General features: G+C 39.7%; 1 protein-coding gene across 2 annotated transcripts in view; it reads left to right on the top strand.

Moving 5' to 3' along the window:
• Positions 1-18,279, top strand: part of SRGAP1 (SLIT-ROBO Rho GTPase activating protein 1) — a 315,572-nt gene that overhangs the window by 271,219 nt on the left and 26,074 nt on the right. For both annotated transcript variants that reach the window (XM_027854191.1, XM_027854190.1), the window contains exons 13-16: positions 228-288; positions 428-505; positions 3,623-3,757; positions 16,564-16,669. In XM_027854191.1, coding sequence (XP_027709992.1) covers positions 228-288; positions 428-505; positions 3,623-3,757; positions 16,564-16,669 — 380 coding nt within the window. The remainder of the gene's footprint in view (positions 1-227; positions 289-427; positions 506-3,622; positions 3,758-16,563; positions 16,670-18,279) is intronic.

The raw sequence follows: 18,279 nt of genomic DNA, 5'->3' as shown, positions 1-18,279 counted from the left end.
GGCATGCTTCAGAACTGAAATACACCTTTATATAAATATAAATTATTTCCTCTCCCTTTCTTTCCATCTTATGAAAGATCTTGTGGTAGGGAAGGGAAAGAAGAATTTATTTTTAGGGATTGACTCAAATTTGACTTTAATTAAGTTCTGTGAAACTCCAAACATTAATTTTGCATGTGATTATGTGTTCTCAATTGAGGTCAACTGATTTCCATTTCTTTCTGCAGGATTCAGGGCAAGTCATCCCCCTCATTGTGGAAAGCTGCATCAGGTTTATCAATCTGTATGGTAAGCTGCAGACATTAACTACGGTGGATTTTAAGTACACTTGTCTTCTTATTTGTCAAGTCATTTGCAAAAGGGGACCAGAAGATGGGCTGCAATTTTTCACCTTTTTTCCCTTTTCTTTCTGTTTTTTTTTTTGTAGGTCTTCAGCATCAGGGGATTTTCAGAGTGTCTGGCTCTCAGGTGGAAGTCAATGACATTAAAAATTCATTTGAGAGAGGTAATTGCATTTTTATCCATACAAGCAAAGGGAAAGACAACTTCTCAAATGCTGTTAAAAATTCATCATTTTCTTTAATGTCGCAGGAATATGACAACTGTGTTACTCTCTACATAAAACTTGGAGTGGAGAGGGGTGAAAAGAAGGGAGAGGACTAATTTCACATAAGAAAAATGGTACAAAAACCTATGCGGAGGAGTTAGTAAATAGAATCAATTGTAGTGATGTGACTTGTTACCCAAGGTCTAAGAAGCATTAAAACATTGCATCCTGATTTAGGACAGGATAGGCAACCTACAAAAGCACTGTGCAAAGTGATTCTGAGTAGTATAACCAGTGAAAGCTATCCCTTTTATCCTTTAAGATTGTGACCCTTCTAGTGCCTTCCTACTTCCTCTATCAATTCAACCTTGCTAAAATGTTATAATTATTGATTAACTTCCTTAATGGTTTAAAGTTTATCCCCATTCCATAGAAATGTATTTATATCTAAAAAAGTAAATATGGTCAGCCACATCGTCTTTTCTTCCAATCATCCATTTCTTCCCTTTCTCCAAAGTTAAGGTTCAAGGATCATCACCTGTGACATCTTCCTCTATGGCCTGGACTAGCAAACTGTGGGGGGGTGGGGGGGTGTTTAGAGAGGTCCCTTGGGGTTAGCTGCCACTTCTCCCTTATTTCTGCTTATGAGTAAATAAATGACAACTTGGCAAACCACATCCGTCTCTGAAACGTTGCCAAGTTCCCACATTGAAACAACTAGACTTTAGTTAAAAAACAGTGTCTTGTTTTGCTTCTTCTTACCAGTTTACGGTATTTGATGGAAATCAGAAATAACCATAACAACACCAACTTGAGTCCTAGCACTGAACTAAATGCACTAAAACTTTTGTATAATTTGGTGGTCACTGGGTCATAAGCCAAATTCTGTCGAAGGATGCATTTCTTCAACTGGAACAGGCCCCATTATTTCACCTCAGAAAGTCTCTTGGTATTTTTTCTTTTTTTGTCATTGCTGGGGTTTAGGTGTATGGTGTTCTCATCAAAGTGTAAAAAATCTTAAATGTCAAATAAAAATGTTTTTATGTAGCAGTAACTGGGCTGGAGGTATTTAGATTCATAAAAAATTAGCTATTCCCTCTTGTCTACCAGCAATCTCCCACCTTTGGAATGTAGACATCACTGGTCCATTCAAGCCACCCCTTCTTGCCTTACCCTGGGTGTGACTTACCCTCTAGTCACCTCCTTCACTTTTACTCCCCAGGGGAAAGATCCTGTGAGTATTCTTGAAGGAAAACAAGGAACAACCTGAATCTCCTACCTCCAAGAGAATTTTCCCCTTTTAAAACTGCTCACTAATGTCTCAGGCATTGTCTAAGCTTAATGGTCACACAACTAGATCCTTTTTCTGTTTTTCAGGGAGTTATAAAATCTGTAAGATTCTCTCTCATATAGCTCTTGAGCCCCCAGCTATTGAGATTTTCTTTTCTCAATCCATCTTTCATTCACATAAAGATATACTCTCCCTCTCTTCTCACTGTCTCTTGTCTTTTTGTAATTCCTTATTCATGAATAATGAAGTACTCAGATCTAAACTAGCCAGAATAGATGACTTTATACAGCAAGCAAATTCAAACTAGTTAGAAATTATAAATGTAGCTCAAAAAAATGGAGATAAGCTTTTTTCCCCCCCGAGATAAGCTTTTAAACAAGAACTCATTCTTTTTTGGAGAAAGACTGAAAGGGAAAGAATCATCCTTTTTAGCTGGCTCAAGCAGCGAAAGGCACTCTCTCTCTCTCTCTTAGCCCTGAATGTCATCCAAATGGCTTAGCCCCCTATTATAATAAAAAATGAAAACCCAATATCACTTTGAAGATACTCTCTCACAAACCTTCACAAGCTTGATGCTGGCATGCTGGGTAATTTCCACCCTCCAGGGTGAGAGGAAAACAGCCTGTCTCTGTATGATACACTCAGTCCTTCTTCAGTCCAAGGGTCCTGAAAAGCCAGATAATTCTATTACAAGCAGCAGAACTTCATTTCAGATATGCAGTTTCTCCATGCTGAGGAGGTACAAATAGTTATATATATCAGTGATTCCCTAGTACGCTGTTCTAGTCATAAGAAAGGGAAATGAGAGGTCGTTTGTTCAGGAACCAAGGAATTCTTCATCGAAGTTAACAAATCATAGAGTGAAGGTGAGTCTGTTCTGTGAAATAGCTAAGTGTCTGCATGATATATATGTACCTTTCTAGGAGAGTAGCTTTATGGATAATAAACATGATTTAAACATGGGACCATGTATCAGTCAGTGAATTACTTTCCTGGCCTTGATGTTGACTCTTTCAATTTACTTAACTAAACTGATTTGGTATCTCCCTCTACAAAGTAGGTAACCTTAAAAAAGAATGTGTAATAGGGATTGAGGGGTACCCTGCTCTGCTCCAGTATCCCCAAAATGTAACACCATAAATAGGTATCTTACAAATGTAAAGTACAACACAAAACAAAAAGTTAAACACCCATCACATGCAAAAAAAAGACCACTTTTTCCTATTTCTGACAAGTTAAAGGTACATTTTCTAATCACCCCTTCTAGATAGCCTGAAAATGCTACCAAATTTTCAGATACTTAAGATTCTGTCCATTTAGAATAGACTTATCTCTGGGGGTAGGGGAATATTTATATTCTTGCAATCGGGAGCAGCCTGCATTACTTCTGAAGCATTGAGCTACCCCAGGCACACACATACTGGATTTTTATACTGTGGCATGGGGAGTCTGGGAAGAGAATTCAATTCAGATGTTAGGTTGCTCATTGGGAGGGGAGAGAAACTTGGGTAGCATTAGGAATGCCACAGTTTTTTTTTCTCTTTACATTTTGGTAAATTGTAAGGTATTATTTGGTAACAAGATTTTAAAACAGCTTTATTTTAGCCTACTATTTTTAGTGTAATCACAGGGTGGGATTTCTAAACCAGTAATTTTAATTTTAGTCCCATATAAAATCTCACAGATCATAATTATAATTAACAACCTCATAAAGAAATGTCTATAGTTTTGATCAGAGTGAACAAAAGTATATGAATAATTTGTTTTTTACTTATTTATTTTAGGTGAAAATCCTTTGGCTGATGACCAAAGTAACCATGACATTAACTCAGTTGCCGGAGTTCTGAAACTCTTTTTCCGCGGGCTGGAAAACCCCCTCTTTCCTAAGGAAAGATTTAATGATCTTATTTCTTGTGTCAGTAAGTGGACGTTTTTTGCATTTTTTTTTTTTTAAATCCTTCTCTCTGCAGAACTATGTGTTTCAATTAACAACTTCCTGGAAAGGGTAAGAGATAGCCCCCTGGCTTTCGGAGACAAGCCGTTTCCATTCTGGAGCAGTTCGTCTCCAGGGTGAGTCTTGCTCTGTAGCCAGGGTCACTCCCTTTTTGAACTGGGATTGAACACAGACACATTCCTGGAGTGGAGTGCAGTTGTAAGGACGTTTCTGAACTGAGTATGGAATATTGAAGCTTCCAGGGCTGTTCATTTCCTTCCAAGCTCAAGGATGGGTTCAGGCAGGCTAAGAGACAGAGGAAAAGTGAGGTTGATGCAAATGAGATGTGTTGATCCATTTCTGTTTTGTGGTTTGCTCTGGGCTCACCCTAGCCCAGCTTAGACATCTGGTAACACGTCCACGTCTTGGTAACTGCTTCAAGGAATTCCTGCTCCATTGAGGTGAATTCCTATTAGTACACATCAGTGTCACCAGGGAGTGAAACCCTTTCTGTGGGCCGACCAAGGAGCCAGTCATGTTCTGCTCTGAGAAGGAGTCTAAGCTATATTCAGAATGGAGAAAGGGAGAGGGAGAGTCAGGCTTCTGTATTGCCTGCCTCAAGAGGTCCAGATGAGATTGCATATTTCATAACAGTTTTGCAAAATGTTACGCAGATAGCCACTTGACGGTGAAGCAGTATTATGTCACAGGAGACTCCGAAGCTGGTATCCCTAGCGTGTTTTGTTCGATTTTTCTTTTTGTCCCGAGCTTTCTAAAAGTGAAATGAGGAAAGTGAATACTGATCCTAGGGATTGTGTTCTAACACTATATCCTACAGCACGTGTTTAAAAGGAATAGATCACAGCCTTAAAGATAGCTAGAACCTCAGAAACTATCAAGCCCAACCTCCTCTTTTTACAGATGAGGAAATTAAAGCACAGAGATGTTAAGTGATTTGCCCAGGGTCACACAGCTGTTAGGTGTCTGTGATGGGATTTGAACTCAGATCTTCCTGATTCACAGGCTAGTACTTTTATCTACTGCACCAGCTAACTGCTATGGTTTCAGTTCTGGCAGTGACCTCCTGGTAGAACTATATGTTTAGTTAATAGAACTCTGCCCCCCCAACCCAGTTCCTTCCAAAGAATAAGCATTACCAATAATGGAAATGTCAAGGGTCAGCCTTCGTACCCAGCATGATTGCTGGGACACAAGTACCACACCAGAAATGGTGGCTTAGATAGCAAGATTATGAAAGTCTGGGGTCACAGTTTTTCCTTAATTCAGTTCAATGAGTTAAATGCCAACTATGTTCAGGGGATACTAAGTGCTGGGGATAGAAAGACCAAAATGAAACAGTCCCCAGTTTCAAGATGCTTACATTTTACTAGATGAGGAAAAGGGCTAGGAAGGGAAGGGGAGTACAACATGGACACATTGAATTAAATTCAAAATAGATCCCAAGTCAATTCAAAGTGCTTTCCAGAGGGAGAGAGAACTACCAATGAGTATACTTTTTAAGAACTCTGTTCCAAGAAAGCCTCCTCTAGCTCATTTAGACATCGTTGTGGGTGATTCAAAATGTCTCTGAGACATTTCAACATGCACACACACATTGTCTGAGTCATCCCAGCAGACTTTTGACCCAGCTGGAAAGAACTAGGAGAAAAAAAAAAGAGAGAGATGTCATGATCCTGGAATCCCCTTTTGCCATGACCAGAACCTTCCCTCGCGTCCTGAAAATTGACTTAAATATGGGGCAGTGAGCACTCCGGGGATTTTCATCTGCAACATTCAGCAGATTTCTCGTTGCCCAGATCATTGTCTTTAGGTGTCCCACATGACAGCTGGAGGGGAGGCACAGCCCTCCTCCTTATATTATGATGTCATGCCAGGAGCTTGGTCAACCCTGCAACATCAGCAACACTTGTTTCCTCACTTCTGTCGCATTTTTGTCCTACTGTGTCACCTAATAAGGGCTTCTTACAACAATCTATTCACACCTACTGTGTGCTAGGCACTGTGCCAAGTTCTTGGGATACAAAAATAGTCCAAAGACAATCCCTGCCCTCATAGAGCTCACAATCGGATAGGGGAGCCAACAAACAAAGATACATACATGTGTATGTATGCGCACATGTATATCCGCTTGTTTGTCTACTCGTGTACAGACACATGTGCATGCATATATGCACGTATGTATACATGCGTGTCAATTTATATAGCAAGCAACATGCAAGGTAAATAGGAAATCATTTAGAGAGGGAAGGCACTGGAATCAAAAAGGGTTGGGGAAGCTTTCCTGTAGAATGTGGGGTTTTCGTTGGGACTGAGCAGAAGCCAGGAAGCAGAACAGAGGAGGGAGAACCTTCTAGGCATGGGAGACAACCAGGGAGAATGCCTGGATGGAGTATCACGTTCATGGAACAGCCAGGAAGCCAGTGTCATCCAGAAACCTCAAGATGGGCTTCTTAACTATTAGGATTTACTCTCCAGGTGAATATTTTTGCTCTCCATGCTTTTCTAGCATTGTTCAACTGATTCTAGGATTATAGAGTTAGAATACGGCCCCTTCTTTTTAAAGATGAGGACTTTGAGGCCCAGAAAAATTTACTATCCTGCTCAAGGTCAAAAAAGGAAGGGATGAGCTGAGCTGGGATTTTAAACACAGATATAGAGATAGATAGGTAGATAGATACATACATGTATGTATATGTGTATATATAACACATATACATATATGTATATATTGTGTGTATATGCATGTGTGTATGTGTGTATACACTATACATATACATATACATATATAGCCATCCAGGACCATTTATTGGGCATCTGCAATATCCTAGATGCCATAAGAAATGCGGACTCAGATTCCCTAACTTCTAGGAGTTACAGTCTAGCAGGAAAGGTGAGATACACAGCCAAGTGAGTACAAGAAGAATAATGGTTTGGAGAACCAGCTTGGGAATTTTGAAAGACCCAGGTTTAAGTTCTGAACCCTGCTGGCAGGTTCTCTCACTGTCTCAGACAACGTCTAAGACTCTCTTAAGTTACGGAGCTAGTGGGATCTGCGTTAGGAGGGAGGGGGAGAAATTTGCCTCCCTAGAAATTCCCTATTCCAATGATATTACATGTCCAAATTTAAAATATATATGTCTCTGTGTGTGTGTGTGTGTGTGTGTGTGTAATATATATACATATATATATATATGTTTATATGAAACATTGCCAAGTAACATAAGACAAGTATAACAAATGTGGTATGGAAAAATATTCCATAGGAGGTTAGGGGCAGGAGAGATTACTGACCTAATCAGTAGATTTGGGCCTTGTCAGCTTCTAATAATGTTCCTGTAATGGCATCCACAGTTCCCCTTCCCTCTTCCCATTACAGAATAATTTGAAGTGACATTTAATCTAAACAACAATTTTTTTAAATTTACATCTCTTTACCAAGGCCCTATCAAGCTTCCTATTGTGTTTTGGAAAATGTCCCATTTGGTAGTTGAGGTGTAGTGGACAGAGGCTGGACTTTGGGTCGCAAGAACCCGACTTTGAATCCTACCCTGCCTTAGGAACCTGGCTTCCTTCTAGTCTCGACTCAGATCTCACCTTCTGCAAGAGGACTTTCCTGATCCGCCCCTCCCACTGCCCTGCCATCCATAAGTCCAAAGTTACCTGTATTTCTGTATTTCTCTCTCTCTCTCTCTTTGTACCTTTTCATGTACAAGATCTCCCCCATTAGAATGTATCTTAGAATGTAAGCTTCTTCAGGGCAGGGACTGTTTGCTTTTTCTTTGTATTACCAGAGCACAGTGTCAGGCACATCCTAAGAGCCCAATCAATGCTGCTTGAATGATCCGTTGCAAGAAATGTTTGGGGGCTATATAGGGAAATAAAAGTGATCCACTGAGAGAACAGTTTTTAAAACATTAAAATGAGGTTCACCTAAACTAAGATCTTTCTCAGCTCTAAATCCATGATTCTATGAGGCCACAGTATAAAGCTGCTTTATTTAAAGAAATACACAAATCAGTCTCCCTCCTACCTACATACTCATTCATAGACACACACACACACACACACACACACATAACCATAACTTGAAAGTAAGGCAAAGATTAATCCAAATAATTTCAATTTGCCACTAAGGTTTTCCTCCAAGTACATCTCTTCCTTCCTCTCCTCCTACCCCTTTCCTCTTCTTTTTCTCTCCTCTCTTCATCTTTCTAGCTCTCCTCACCCCCTATAAAGCTCACATACACACATAACTTAAGCGCATGTTAGACATGGATTCTAAATGTGATGTGGCAAAAATAAAATGTGAATGCTTACTTAAACATATAACGTTAACTGGTAAATTGATCTTGAAAGCCGAGTGTTTAGCAATGGATGTCAGGAATGTTTGAGGCAACTGCTGTTAAATAAATACCTTTTCTAAATGTAGCTACCATGGAATTTCCGTCCATGTCTTAATGCTTAAGGATAAGTTACCAAGGGAAATAGTATACTATGATTTAGCATTTGCTCTCTGCTTTAGAAATGGTGCCACCAAATATCTGATATTTGCCATTTTCAGAATTCAGAGATATGATTTGTGGTTAGCTTTTCATACACAGCCTTACAAAGCTGTCAAGCCTCAATGTCAGGGCATTGGAAAGATGACATGTGAAGTCTCCAGTTTGGAGACAAGAACTTTAACTCACTTGGAGAATTTTAATCAGATGCACCAAGCCTAGTTGAAAATTTCCCCTTTTCCCAAGTAGATGAGCTTATAAAGTTGTGGAAACAAGGTATGGCTTGAGAAAATAAAACAAAGCTTCTACTCACAACTTTTCCCAAAGAAGAACATGCCCCAAAGGTGCATATGTGCCTGGCACACAGTAGGAACTTACATCCATCAATAATTGCTTGTCTTGTCTTCCAACGAAGGAAAGCAAGAGAGCACAATGTTCCATGTTCATTCACAAGCAGGTATAGATATGGATGTTTTCCAGGTTACCCTTGACAACCATTAATGTTGGCCCCAATCCTGGGCCCAGGGGAGTGTGCCAGATGCTGGAGCCAGACCACAAGCCATGCTAGGCATGGCTATGCCTAGAGGAGACAGCCAGAGGAAGTTCTCAGGCCTATCCACCACCTCCAGCTGGTGGCTTCTATACCTCAAGGCCTGCACTGCTACTTCAGGAATGCCAGTTGCTTGCATCTCACCCTACTTTAAATTGACATACTGCATCGAATTTATCCTGTCAGCTTTTCTGCACTGCCATCATTGTTTTTCCTCATCTTTGTTCCTTGAGCCCAAGATATTTTGGCTTTTATCACGAGCAGGGAGAAACTGTAACTCACCATAGGCAGTTTAATGCATTTTAAATCTTCTCTGAGGAAGGACTTATTAGAGTATCTAAGATGACAGGATCGTAGATTTTGAGCTGGAAGGGACGTTCAAGACCATCTAATTCAACTCCCGCATTTTACACCCAAGGAAGCCAAGACTTGGGGAGATTAACTAATAGCTCAAGGTCACATAAATTGTAAGGGCCAGAGCTGGGATTGGAACCTGAACCCAGATACTGTGACTCCAAAGGCAGTGGTTTTTCCACCTTGCCAATAAATCAGCAAGCATTCTTTAAGCAACTGGTAGCACAATGGATGGGCATCCACATGGCACCGAAGTGCATAGAGTGCCAGGCCTGCAGTCAGGAAGACATCTTCCTGAGTTTAAATCCGGCATCAGACACTTACTAGCTGTGGACAAGCTAGCCTGGGCAAGTCACTTCACCCCGTTTGCCTCAGTTTCCTCATCAGTAAAACAAGATGGAGAAGGAAATGGCAAACCACTCTAGTATCTTTGCCAAGAAAACCCTAAATGGGTGAATAAAGAGTTAACCATGACTGAAAACTCAACACCACCACCAGCACAGTGGTTAGAGTATGTAGAGTTGGGAAGACCTGCATTCAAATCTGCCCTCAGACACGTCCTAGCTGTATTACCCTGGGCAAGTGATTTCACCACTTACCTGCCTCAGTTTCCTTGTCTGTAAAATGGGAATGTAATAGCACCTATCTCCCAAGATGATTATGAGGGTCAAATGAGATAATCATTATAAAGCAATTAGCACAGTGCCTGGCACATAGTAAAGCACTATATAAATGTTAGCCGTTAGTTATTATTGTGTGCCTTTTATTCGCTAGGCACTGTTAAACTCTAGGGACACAAAGACAAAATTACTGCCTTATGAAGCTTACGTTGTAATAGGGGAGATGTGTGTATATGTACGTGTGTGTATATACACATAATATGTGCATGCATGTTGCATGTATAACACACAATGTATAGACTATGTGACATGTATATTGAATATGTAGCATGTGTACATGTGTGTATATAGAATATATATGTATATAGAATATGTATATTGTATTGTATATCTATTATATATAGAATATATATATAGATGTCTGTAGAATATAGACACGTACAGAATATGTGTGTAGGCTATATTCATGTACATATGAAGAATATATAGTGTACATATATAGGCTATATGCTTATGTGTGTGTATACAGAATATATGCATACACATATGTGTGCAGAATATAAGTGTGCATGTCTGTATGCAGACTATATGCACATACATGTATGTACAGAATACACACTGCATGTACAGATAATCTACAGCATTTACATATATGTATACAAAATATCTACACAGTGATTCCAAGGGAACTTGGGGAGAGAAACACACTAGTGGATGGGGAGATCAGGAAAATCTTTATGGATCTCCCATTTCTGGGTCTTTGCACGGCTTATCGTCTATGCCTGGAGTTCATTCCCTTCTCAACTCTGATTCTTAGACTCTCTGGTTTCATTTGAGACCCAGCTGAAGCAGTAACTTGTATATGGGGCCCTTCCTGACCCTTCCCTAAAAGAATTACCCCGTAATATTGCATGTGCTTATATACACATGTTGTTTCCCCCAATAGAATTTAAGCTCCACGAAGGCAGGGACTGTTCCAGTTTTGGTCTTTGTACAGTGCCTGGCACATGGCATGTGTCAATCAGGAATTGCTTGTCGATTACTTGGTGGGTGTAGAAGGTGGTATCTGAGCTGAATTATCCCAAAAGGCAGAGGTGTCCACACTGCCCCGAGAGTTGACACGAATTAGCCAAAGGCTTGATGATTCTACACTTAAAGCTGGAGGGATCATTTAGAGGCCAGCTGATCCAACTCCCTTATTCTACAGGTGGGGAAACTGAAGCCCAGGGACATGAAATGATTCACCCAAGGTCACACTGGCAGTAAATATCGGGGGGGGGGGGGGGATTTGAGCCCCAGACCTCAGACTCCAGAGACAATGGTCTCTACAGTTGAGAAGAATTACCCAAAGAATCTTATATTATGATGTTATTTCCATAGAATCAGGAACTATAGCTTTACGCATCCTACAGAATAATATGCAGCTAATATAATAATGAAGTAATGTAATAATATTCTTATAATAATCTTATTAATGTAACATCATAACAACCTAATGCTTACTATGTACCAGGCAACATGCTAAGTGCTTTACATTTATTATCTCAATTAATCCACAACAACCCTGGGAGGTAGATGCTATTATTATCCCTTTTTAACAGGTAAGGAAACTGAGGCAAACAGGGAGTAAGTGAATTCCCTCGGATTCCACAGCCAGTACGTGTCTGAAGCCAGATTTGAACTCTGGTCTTCCTGACTCCAGGGTGGGCACTCTTTCCATTGCGTCACCTAGCTGCCAAGCTAGGATTTCACAAGGATGAAATGGAGTGATGATTGATGACGAGAATTTTTTTTTCTTTAAAACCAGGGAACCTAAGATAGACTGATGACTACCAACCCTCCCTGATTAGCACAATTACCCATCATCCACCAGCCTAAAGTTAGATTGGTTGCTTAGAAAATAATATTCTTAATTCTTACCACATTTCTCACATCTTAAGTGATAGCTTATGTGGCTGTCACTGTGCTATTAATAACAGATATAGAGGCAGTTCCTAAGCAGACTGCTTTCAGTGGCAGGGTCATCTTCAGATAATTTATTTCAAGTTCTTCCTTGGCATGATTCGATTGGAAGCGAATATGCTAAGGACAACATATGTTTGCCTTGTTGACAAGGGAACAAATGTGGATAAATACCAATTTTTGCTTTTAAGAGTGAGTCATAACATGTATAACATGACTCATGTTTACCATCGAACTTCAAAATATGTAATTATTTCACAATGTGTGACAAACACCCTAATTAGAGATGATCTAAAAGTTCTCTTACAGTTTTATTTAATGTAACTAAATATTCAAAGATAGCATTAATCATAAAATACTAAATGTAAGTTCACTCAACAAGCATTTATTAAATGTTTGCTAAACACTAAGTGCTAGAGATATGAAGAAAAAAATTAGTCCTTGCCCTCAGGGAACTTATGTTCTAATTCTAGAGACAAAATATATAAATCAGTATATACAAGATAAATACAGAGGAGATGGAAAATGGTCTTAGAAAAGAAGTCATTAGGACCAGGAAATATCTCTTAGAACAGCTTGTGTTTCAGCTGAGTTTTAAAGGATGCTGGAGGACCAGGAAAGATCTCTTAGAACAGCTTGTGTTTCAGCTGAGTTTTAAAGGATGCTGGAGATACTAAGAGGCAGAGGTGAGAAAGGAGACGTATAGGGAACATCAAGGGCTAAGGCACAGAAATGAGAGATGGGAAATCCCATCAAAGGAACAGCAAGTGGGCCAATATGACTGAAAAAGACTGGAAAGAAAGACTGAGGCCAGTTGTGAAGAACTTTAAATGCTAGACAAGAGATTATATGTGTCATGGAGGCAATAGGGAGTTTATCAACTAAGGACGTGATAAGGTCAGACCTGTGCAGTGTGGAGTTAGCGGTGTGGAGACTGGAATGGGGTGGGGACATTGAGACAAGGAGTCTAGTTAAGTCTGTTGTAGCTAGGTGGCACGGTGGATTAGAGTGCTGGCCCTGGAGTCAGGAAGACTCATCTTTAGTTGAAATCCGGCCTCAGATACTTACTAGTGACCCTGGGCAAGTCACTTTACCGCATTTGCCTCAGTTTCCTCATCTGTTAAATGAGCTAGAGAAGGAAATGGCAAGTTATTCCATTATCTTTCCCACGAAAACCCCAAATAAGGTCACAAAGAGTCAGACACAACTGAACAGCAACAAAAAAAAAAATAAGACAAGAGATGAGAAGCACCTGTGCTAGAATAGAATAGAATGGAAAGATGGGAACATAGACAAGAGATGTTGTATAGATAGAAATAGCAAGATTAGGTAATTGATTGGATGTGTGGTTAGTGAAAAAAAAAAGGAATCATGGATGACACTGAAGTTATGAACCTGGGTGACTGGAGGGTAGCAAAAGAGGAGTTTGGGAGAGAGGTGATTTGGGGTGGGGTGGGGGTAGAGAATTATGTCTTGGAGGTGTTCAGTTTAAGATGCAGAAGGAAGCTGGTGATTTGGGAACGGACCCCAGAAGAGAGACTAAAGTTGGATAAATCGATCTGGGAATCTTCTGTATAGTTATGATAACTGAACCCATGGGAACTGATGAGATCACCAAATGAAAGAATAAAAAAAGTGTCCAGGACAGAGTCTTGAGGGGGATCCTCTGTAGGTGGGCATGACATGGATGAAGAACTAAGAAAAAAAATGAGGAGTGGTCAGACAAGTAGGAGGAGAACCGAGAGAGCAGACCCACAGAAACCCAGAGAGGAGGCAGTATCCAAGAAAAGAAGGTGGTTAACAATGTCAGATGCTGGGGCACCTAGGTGGCGCAGTGGATAGAGCACCAGCCCTGAAGGCAGGAGGACCTGAGTTCAAATCCAGCCTCAGAACAAACACTGGACACTTACTAGCTGTGTGACCCTGGGCAAGTCACTTAACCCCAATTGGCTAAAAAGAAAAAAAAAGTCAGATGCTACAAAGAGATCAAGAAAAGCCATTACAATTGGCAATTAAGAGAGCATTGGTACCTTGAGAGGGGATATTGCAAAGTGAAATTGTGTAAAATATTTCATATCGTTTTATGCTTAATCTACTAAAACCTAAGCACGTAACATTTGTTATTCTTGTTGAGTGCTTGGTGGTTCTCTGTAGCGAGTCGCTTCATCCATATGTTTCAGTGGAAAATAAAATGGATTGAGTCAGAAGATCTCTGCCCCTTCCCACCTCCCTGATCTTTGGGCATCTCTATGGACCTCAGTTTCCCCCCCTCTAAGAATGAAAGGAGTTGAATTAGATGACCTATAAAGTTCCTTCAAGCTCTAAATCTGATTATATACATAGAGATACATATATACATCCACACATGTGCACCCTTCAACTTCTCCTCTGCTAAAGAAGGCTAAAAATATATGTCCTCCCCCCTTAACTATGGCACATGGAAGCCATTGATATAATGGAATTAGTTCTCAGGGTGACCAGAAAATAAACTTCTTACAGTGGGGACATGGGTTAATTTTTCCAGATCACTAAGAGTATACTTTAGTTTAACTGGAATGGCAACCTGTCAGTTGGGCCCTAGCGACCTGAAAGAATTTACCACCCTCCAAAAGGGAAGTCATGTATCTCCAACAAGGCCAGTTTCTGAAAAGTGTGTTGAAACAAGGCACTACATTCAATGAATTCAATTCTAATCATCTGCCTTGTAACATTCATGGATGCTCATTCATTCTGAAGCACTTTACAAATCATAAATACGGTTTCCATAGTACTCAAATGATAGTATTATCAGGATTTTCTGAGTTGATGTAGAGGGTACCTTTCTGAATGGACAAGTTCATTGGAAGTATGAATAGTATGTCAATTCTTTAGCTCCATTTTAGTTGGACTTTGTAGAATTTGTAGTCTTAAGATATGACAGCTCCAGTTTAAACTATATAGCACAGTCACTGGTGAGAGTGAGAATTGTTTTTTTCTGTAAGTCCTGACTATGTAATAAGTTACTTGTACTGTTTTGAGCTCATTTGCATCCTGGTAAAGGACATCTGGGAATTATATATCCATGTATTTCCCCTCCTTTTCCATCACTAATTAAAATTCTCCCCAGCTGTGCAGAGAAACAACCATCTGATCACACCAATGGTTTCTTAATAAGTGGACAGCAGCCCTAGATACCTTTTTCCCCTCTCAATGTAAATGGTTGTTCTTAAACTCTTGGAACACAGTGAAGGAGCTGGGAAAAAATTAGTTGATTAAATGTAGTTGTTCATGCATTTTATTTTTAATTTGTAGATTATCACCTGACTGTCTGGGCTGAATTAGCTTTTAATTGAATTGGTACTGATAGGAGGAAGAAGCTGGGAAGGCTTTCTCATCTACTCTGCTACATCTGTCAATTGTTTTCCCTTCCTATTATTAAATAGGATGATTAAAGACTATTGAAACTCCTTAGGGGGGAAATCATGCCAGTATTTTCATATGTTTCACAGAATGAGGCTCTCATTTGCACACTTGTCAATTCTCTCAGAAAGCCATGCAGAGAAACAAAGTGGTGGGGCAGAAAGAATCCTGGTCTGGGAGTCAGAAGACCTAAATTCTAGCTCCAAGATCCACCACTTACTCAATCTGTGATTTGAACAAAACAGTTAAGATCTCAGAGCCTCTGTTTCCTCATCTCTTAAAATATAGCTTCTAACACCTGGCATATCTGTTCCACGTGGTTGTTATGAGGCTCTAAAAAAACAAATGGATTTGAAAACACTTTTTAAAAAAAATAATAGGCAGAGGGTTTTAGATCTAGAATAGAAAGTTACCTTTGGGGTCATGAAGTCCAACCTTTTCTTTTCATAGAAAGGAAAGTCTAGGTGAAGTGATTTCCCTGAGTTCCCACACATAATAAGCATTAGAGGTCCTGTAACTCCTGAGGCAGGATGCAAAATGCTGTACAAAAAATAATAAAGTGGGATTACTATTTCACTCTTTCACCAGTGCCATATTTTATATTTGTGGATTGCAGAAAGAAAAAAAAAGCAGAGAAAGAAAAACCACCTTGTCACCTGGTGACCAGTCTTCTTGGTCTGCTTTCCAAACTCAGAGTTGTTCTCAGACTTTGAGATCTTTTAAGCTTGGTAGAATCTACCAGAAATTCTACACTCTATTTGGTGAAGCCCAGAGAGCCCAGTGTTACCTTCAAAGCAAGATAAGGCATCAAAGTAGAACGCTGGTGAGGGAAAGTGGCATTAATATCATTGTTAACTATATTATCCCTAAGAGTAATATTTTTCAGGAACACCGCTGTGCTGAGAAGCTTCAAAAAAGTCTGCTTCAGTAGAGAAGAAAACAATACTTGGAAATGCCAAGCACCAGGAAGTCCAGGGAACTAGTCAAACATAGCAAAGGAGAGATCCTTCCCTCTCCTCTTCCCCCCAAAAAAGGAGGGGGAAAACTGTTCAGAGGAATTTAGAAATGTCAACAAGTTTAAAACTGTTTCTACACGAAATAAATGAGAAGAATCTTGTTTGAGACCAGAACTGTAGGAATACCAATGAAAGGAAATATGGTGGTAGGGTAGAGGGGACATCCTTGGAAATGGTAGCAACCCCTCATGCTATTTCACTTAACTGTCAGTTGCATTCCCATGGGGAAAGTTTGAGGATCTGGCCTGAGGGACATGGAGAGTCAACCTATGTAAGCGTCCTTGTCATAGAGCATATCAGAATGTATAGGCATCATTTTACTTTATTTAGGTGGAAGGATCTTAACAACACTATTTATCTTCTGTTTGTAGGAATAGATAATCTCTATGAGAGGGCTCTTCACATCCGTAAACTCCTCCTTACCTTGCCGAGATCAGTCCTTATTGTGATGAGGTACCTTTTTGCTTTCCTCAACCAGTAAGTATCTTTGAGGCTGTTGTGGAAATACTGGTATTTAACTATTTATGCGCTACGTCTGAATTGTCTTGGTTCTCAGGTCCTCTATGAAACTGACATTTTGATTCTGTTCATCGTTGGCAGAGTTTTTTTAATTGGCACAGTTGACAATGGGGAAAAATGATTGAATGCAGACTGAAAGTATGTTTCTAGCAAACTACCATTAGTTTGAAAGCACTACTCCAGCTTCTTCGGGAGCCGGCTTTGAGAGATAGTGAACAATAGAAAGGCTGTGGTCCATGGAATCACAAAGAGTCAGACACAACTGAACAAATGAAGGACAACAACCTCAAATGCAGAAACTATGGCCATAAATCCCCAAATAGCCTCATCTTCTTAAAAGGAACAAACCACAAAACTAAGCCAGTATTAACTATTTTATGAAGGTTGTTTTTTAAGTCAGAATGAGCTATGTACCTGTCCACTGTGGAAAGTTACCATAATTCTAATGCTGTTGGGGGGACAAAAGGAAAAATAAAAGAGAGATGAGTGTTATACTCTAAATTAAATGAGAAATTCTATAAGCTCAGTAGAATGAGATACTGTAATGGTTTAAATGCATTTCTAAAATATTTTTCCATTATTAAATGCAACAGAAATATAAAAATCTAGTTTTGATTTTCAAAAGAACTTTTTTTTTTCTATTTAGTCCATTTATCTTTCAGTTTTCAAAAGACAAAAAGGCTAGCTTTCTTATTTCCTGGTGCATATCCAGCACTTTAAAAGCATCCTGGCCAGGTCCTAGATAAGCTCTTTCCCCCTGCCCTACTCCCACCCCATGTCCTCCAGTCAGCATTTCAAGTAAACAGTTGGAGCTAAAGAAATACAGTGGATGTCAGGGGGAAAAAAGTTCACCAATGATTTACTGAGTCAGTTTGAGGAAATGCCTTTTCCTCTGTCAAGTGTAGATTGTCCATTTCTAAAATTAGGGCATTCTCTTCTCTCCACTTCCCTGGAGAGAGAAGGGAAGTTTGCAGATTGCTTTGAGCTCTCAAAAAACTGCCATGGCAGTTGTGGACATGGCCCCTTCTGAAAATTTACCAATCTCACGTGAAGCCAGAGTGTCAGAGCCAAGGTGTCCATATAGATAGGAAGATGCTGGCATTCAATAGTATTTGTTACACTGAATTCAGTTGATTTGAGTAAAGAGAGATCCACGTGGCTAAAACTTCGGTCCCCACTCCTTTCCCAAAGTTTCAAACAGAAATGTCTGTGGGGGTCTATTCAGATCACAATTATTTTTAGGCACAATTGTAGTTTCATCTTTTTAAGTGTATTAAATATATCACAGTGGAACAAATACATTAACAACATGATGGAAGACTATGGGCAGAGAAATTAGTCAGTCTTTCGATTTAGTTGATTTCGATTTCGATTCTTACTGCATTTGCCCTCCATCCAGGAGAATAGCTTACATCCCTACTAGCTTTTCTCTCCCCATTAAATCCTGCCAAAACAACTATGCTAATCTGTGCAAAACACTTTGCAAATATTAAGGCACTTGTGCCTACAAAGGTACATATATATATATATATATATATATACACATACACACACACACACACATATAA

The sequence above is a fragment of the Vombatus ursinus genome, unplaced genomic scaffold (assembly GCF_900497805.2).
Source record: "Vombatus ursinus unplaced genomic scaffold, bare-nosed wombat genome assembly UNPS02010320.1, whole genome shotgun sequence".
NCBI classification, from domain to species: domain Eukaryota; kingdom Metazoa; phylum Chordata; class Mammalia; order Diprotodontia; family Vombatidae; genus Vombatus; species Vombatus ursinus.
This window is presented reverse-complemented; position numbering and strand designations above follow the sequence as displayed.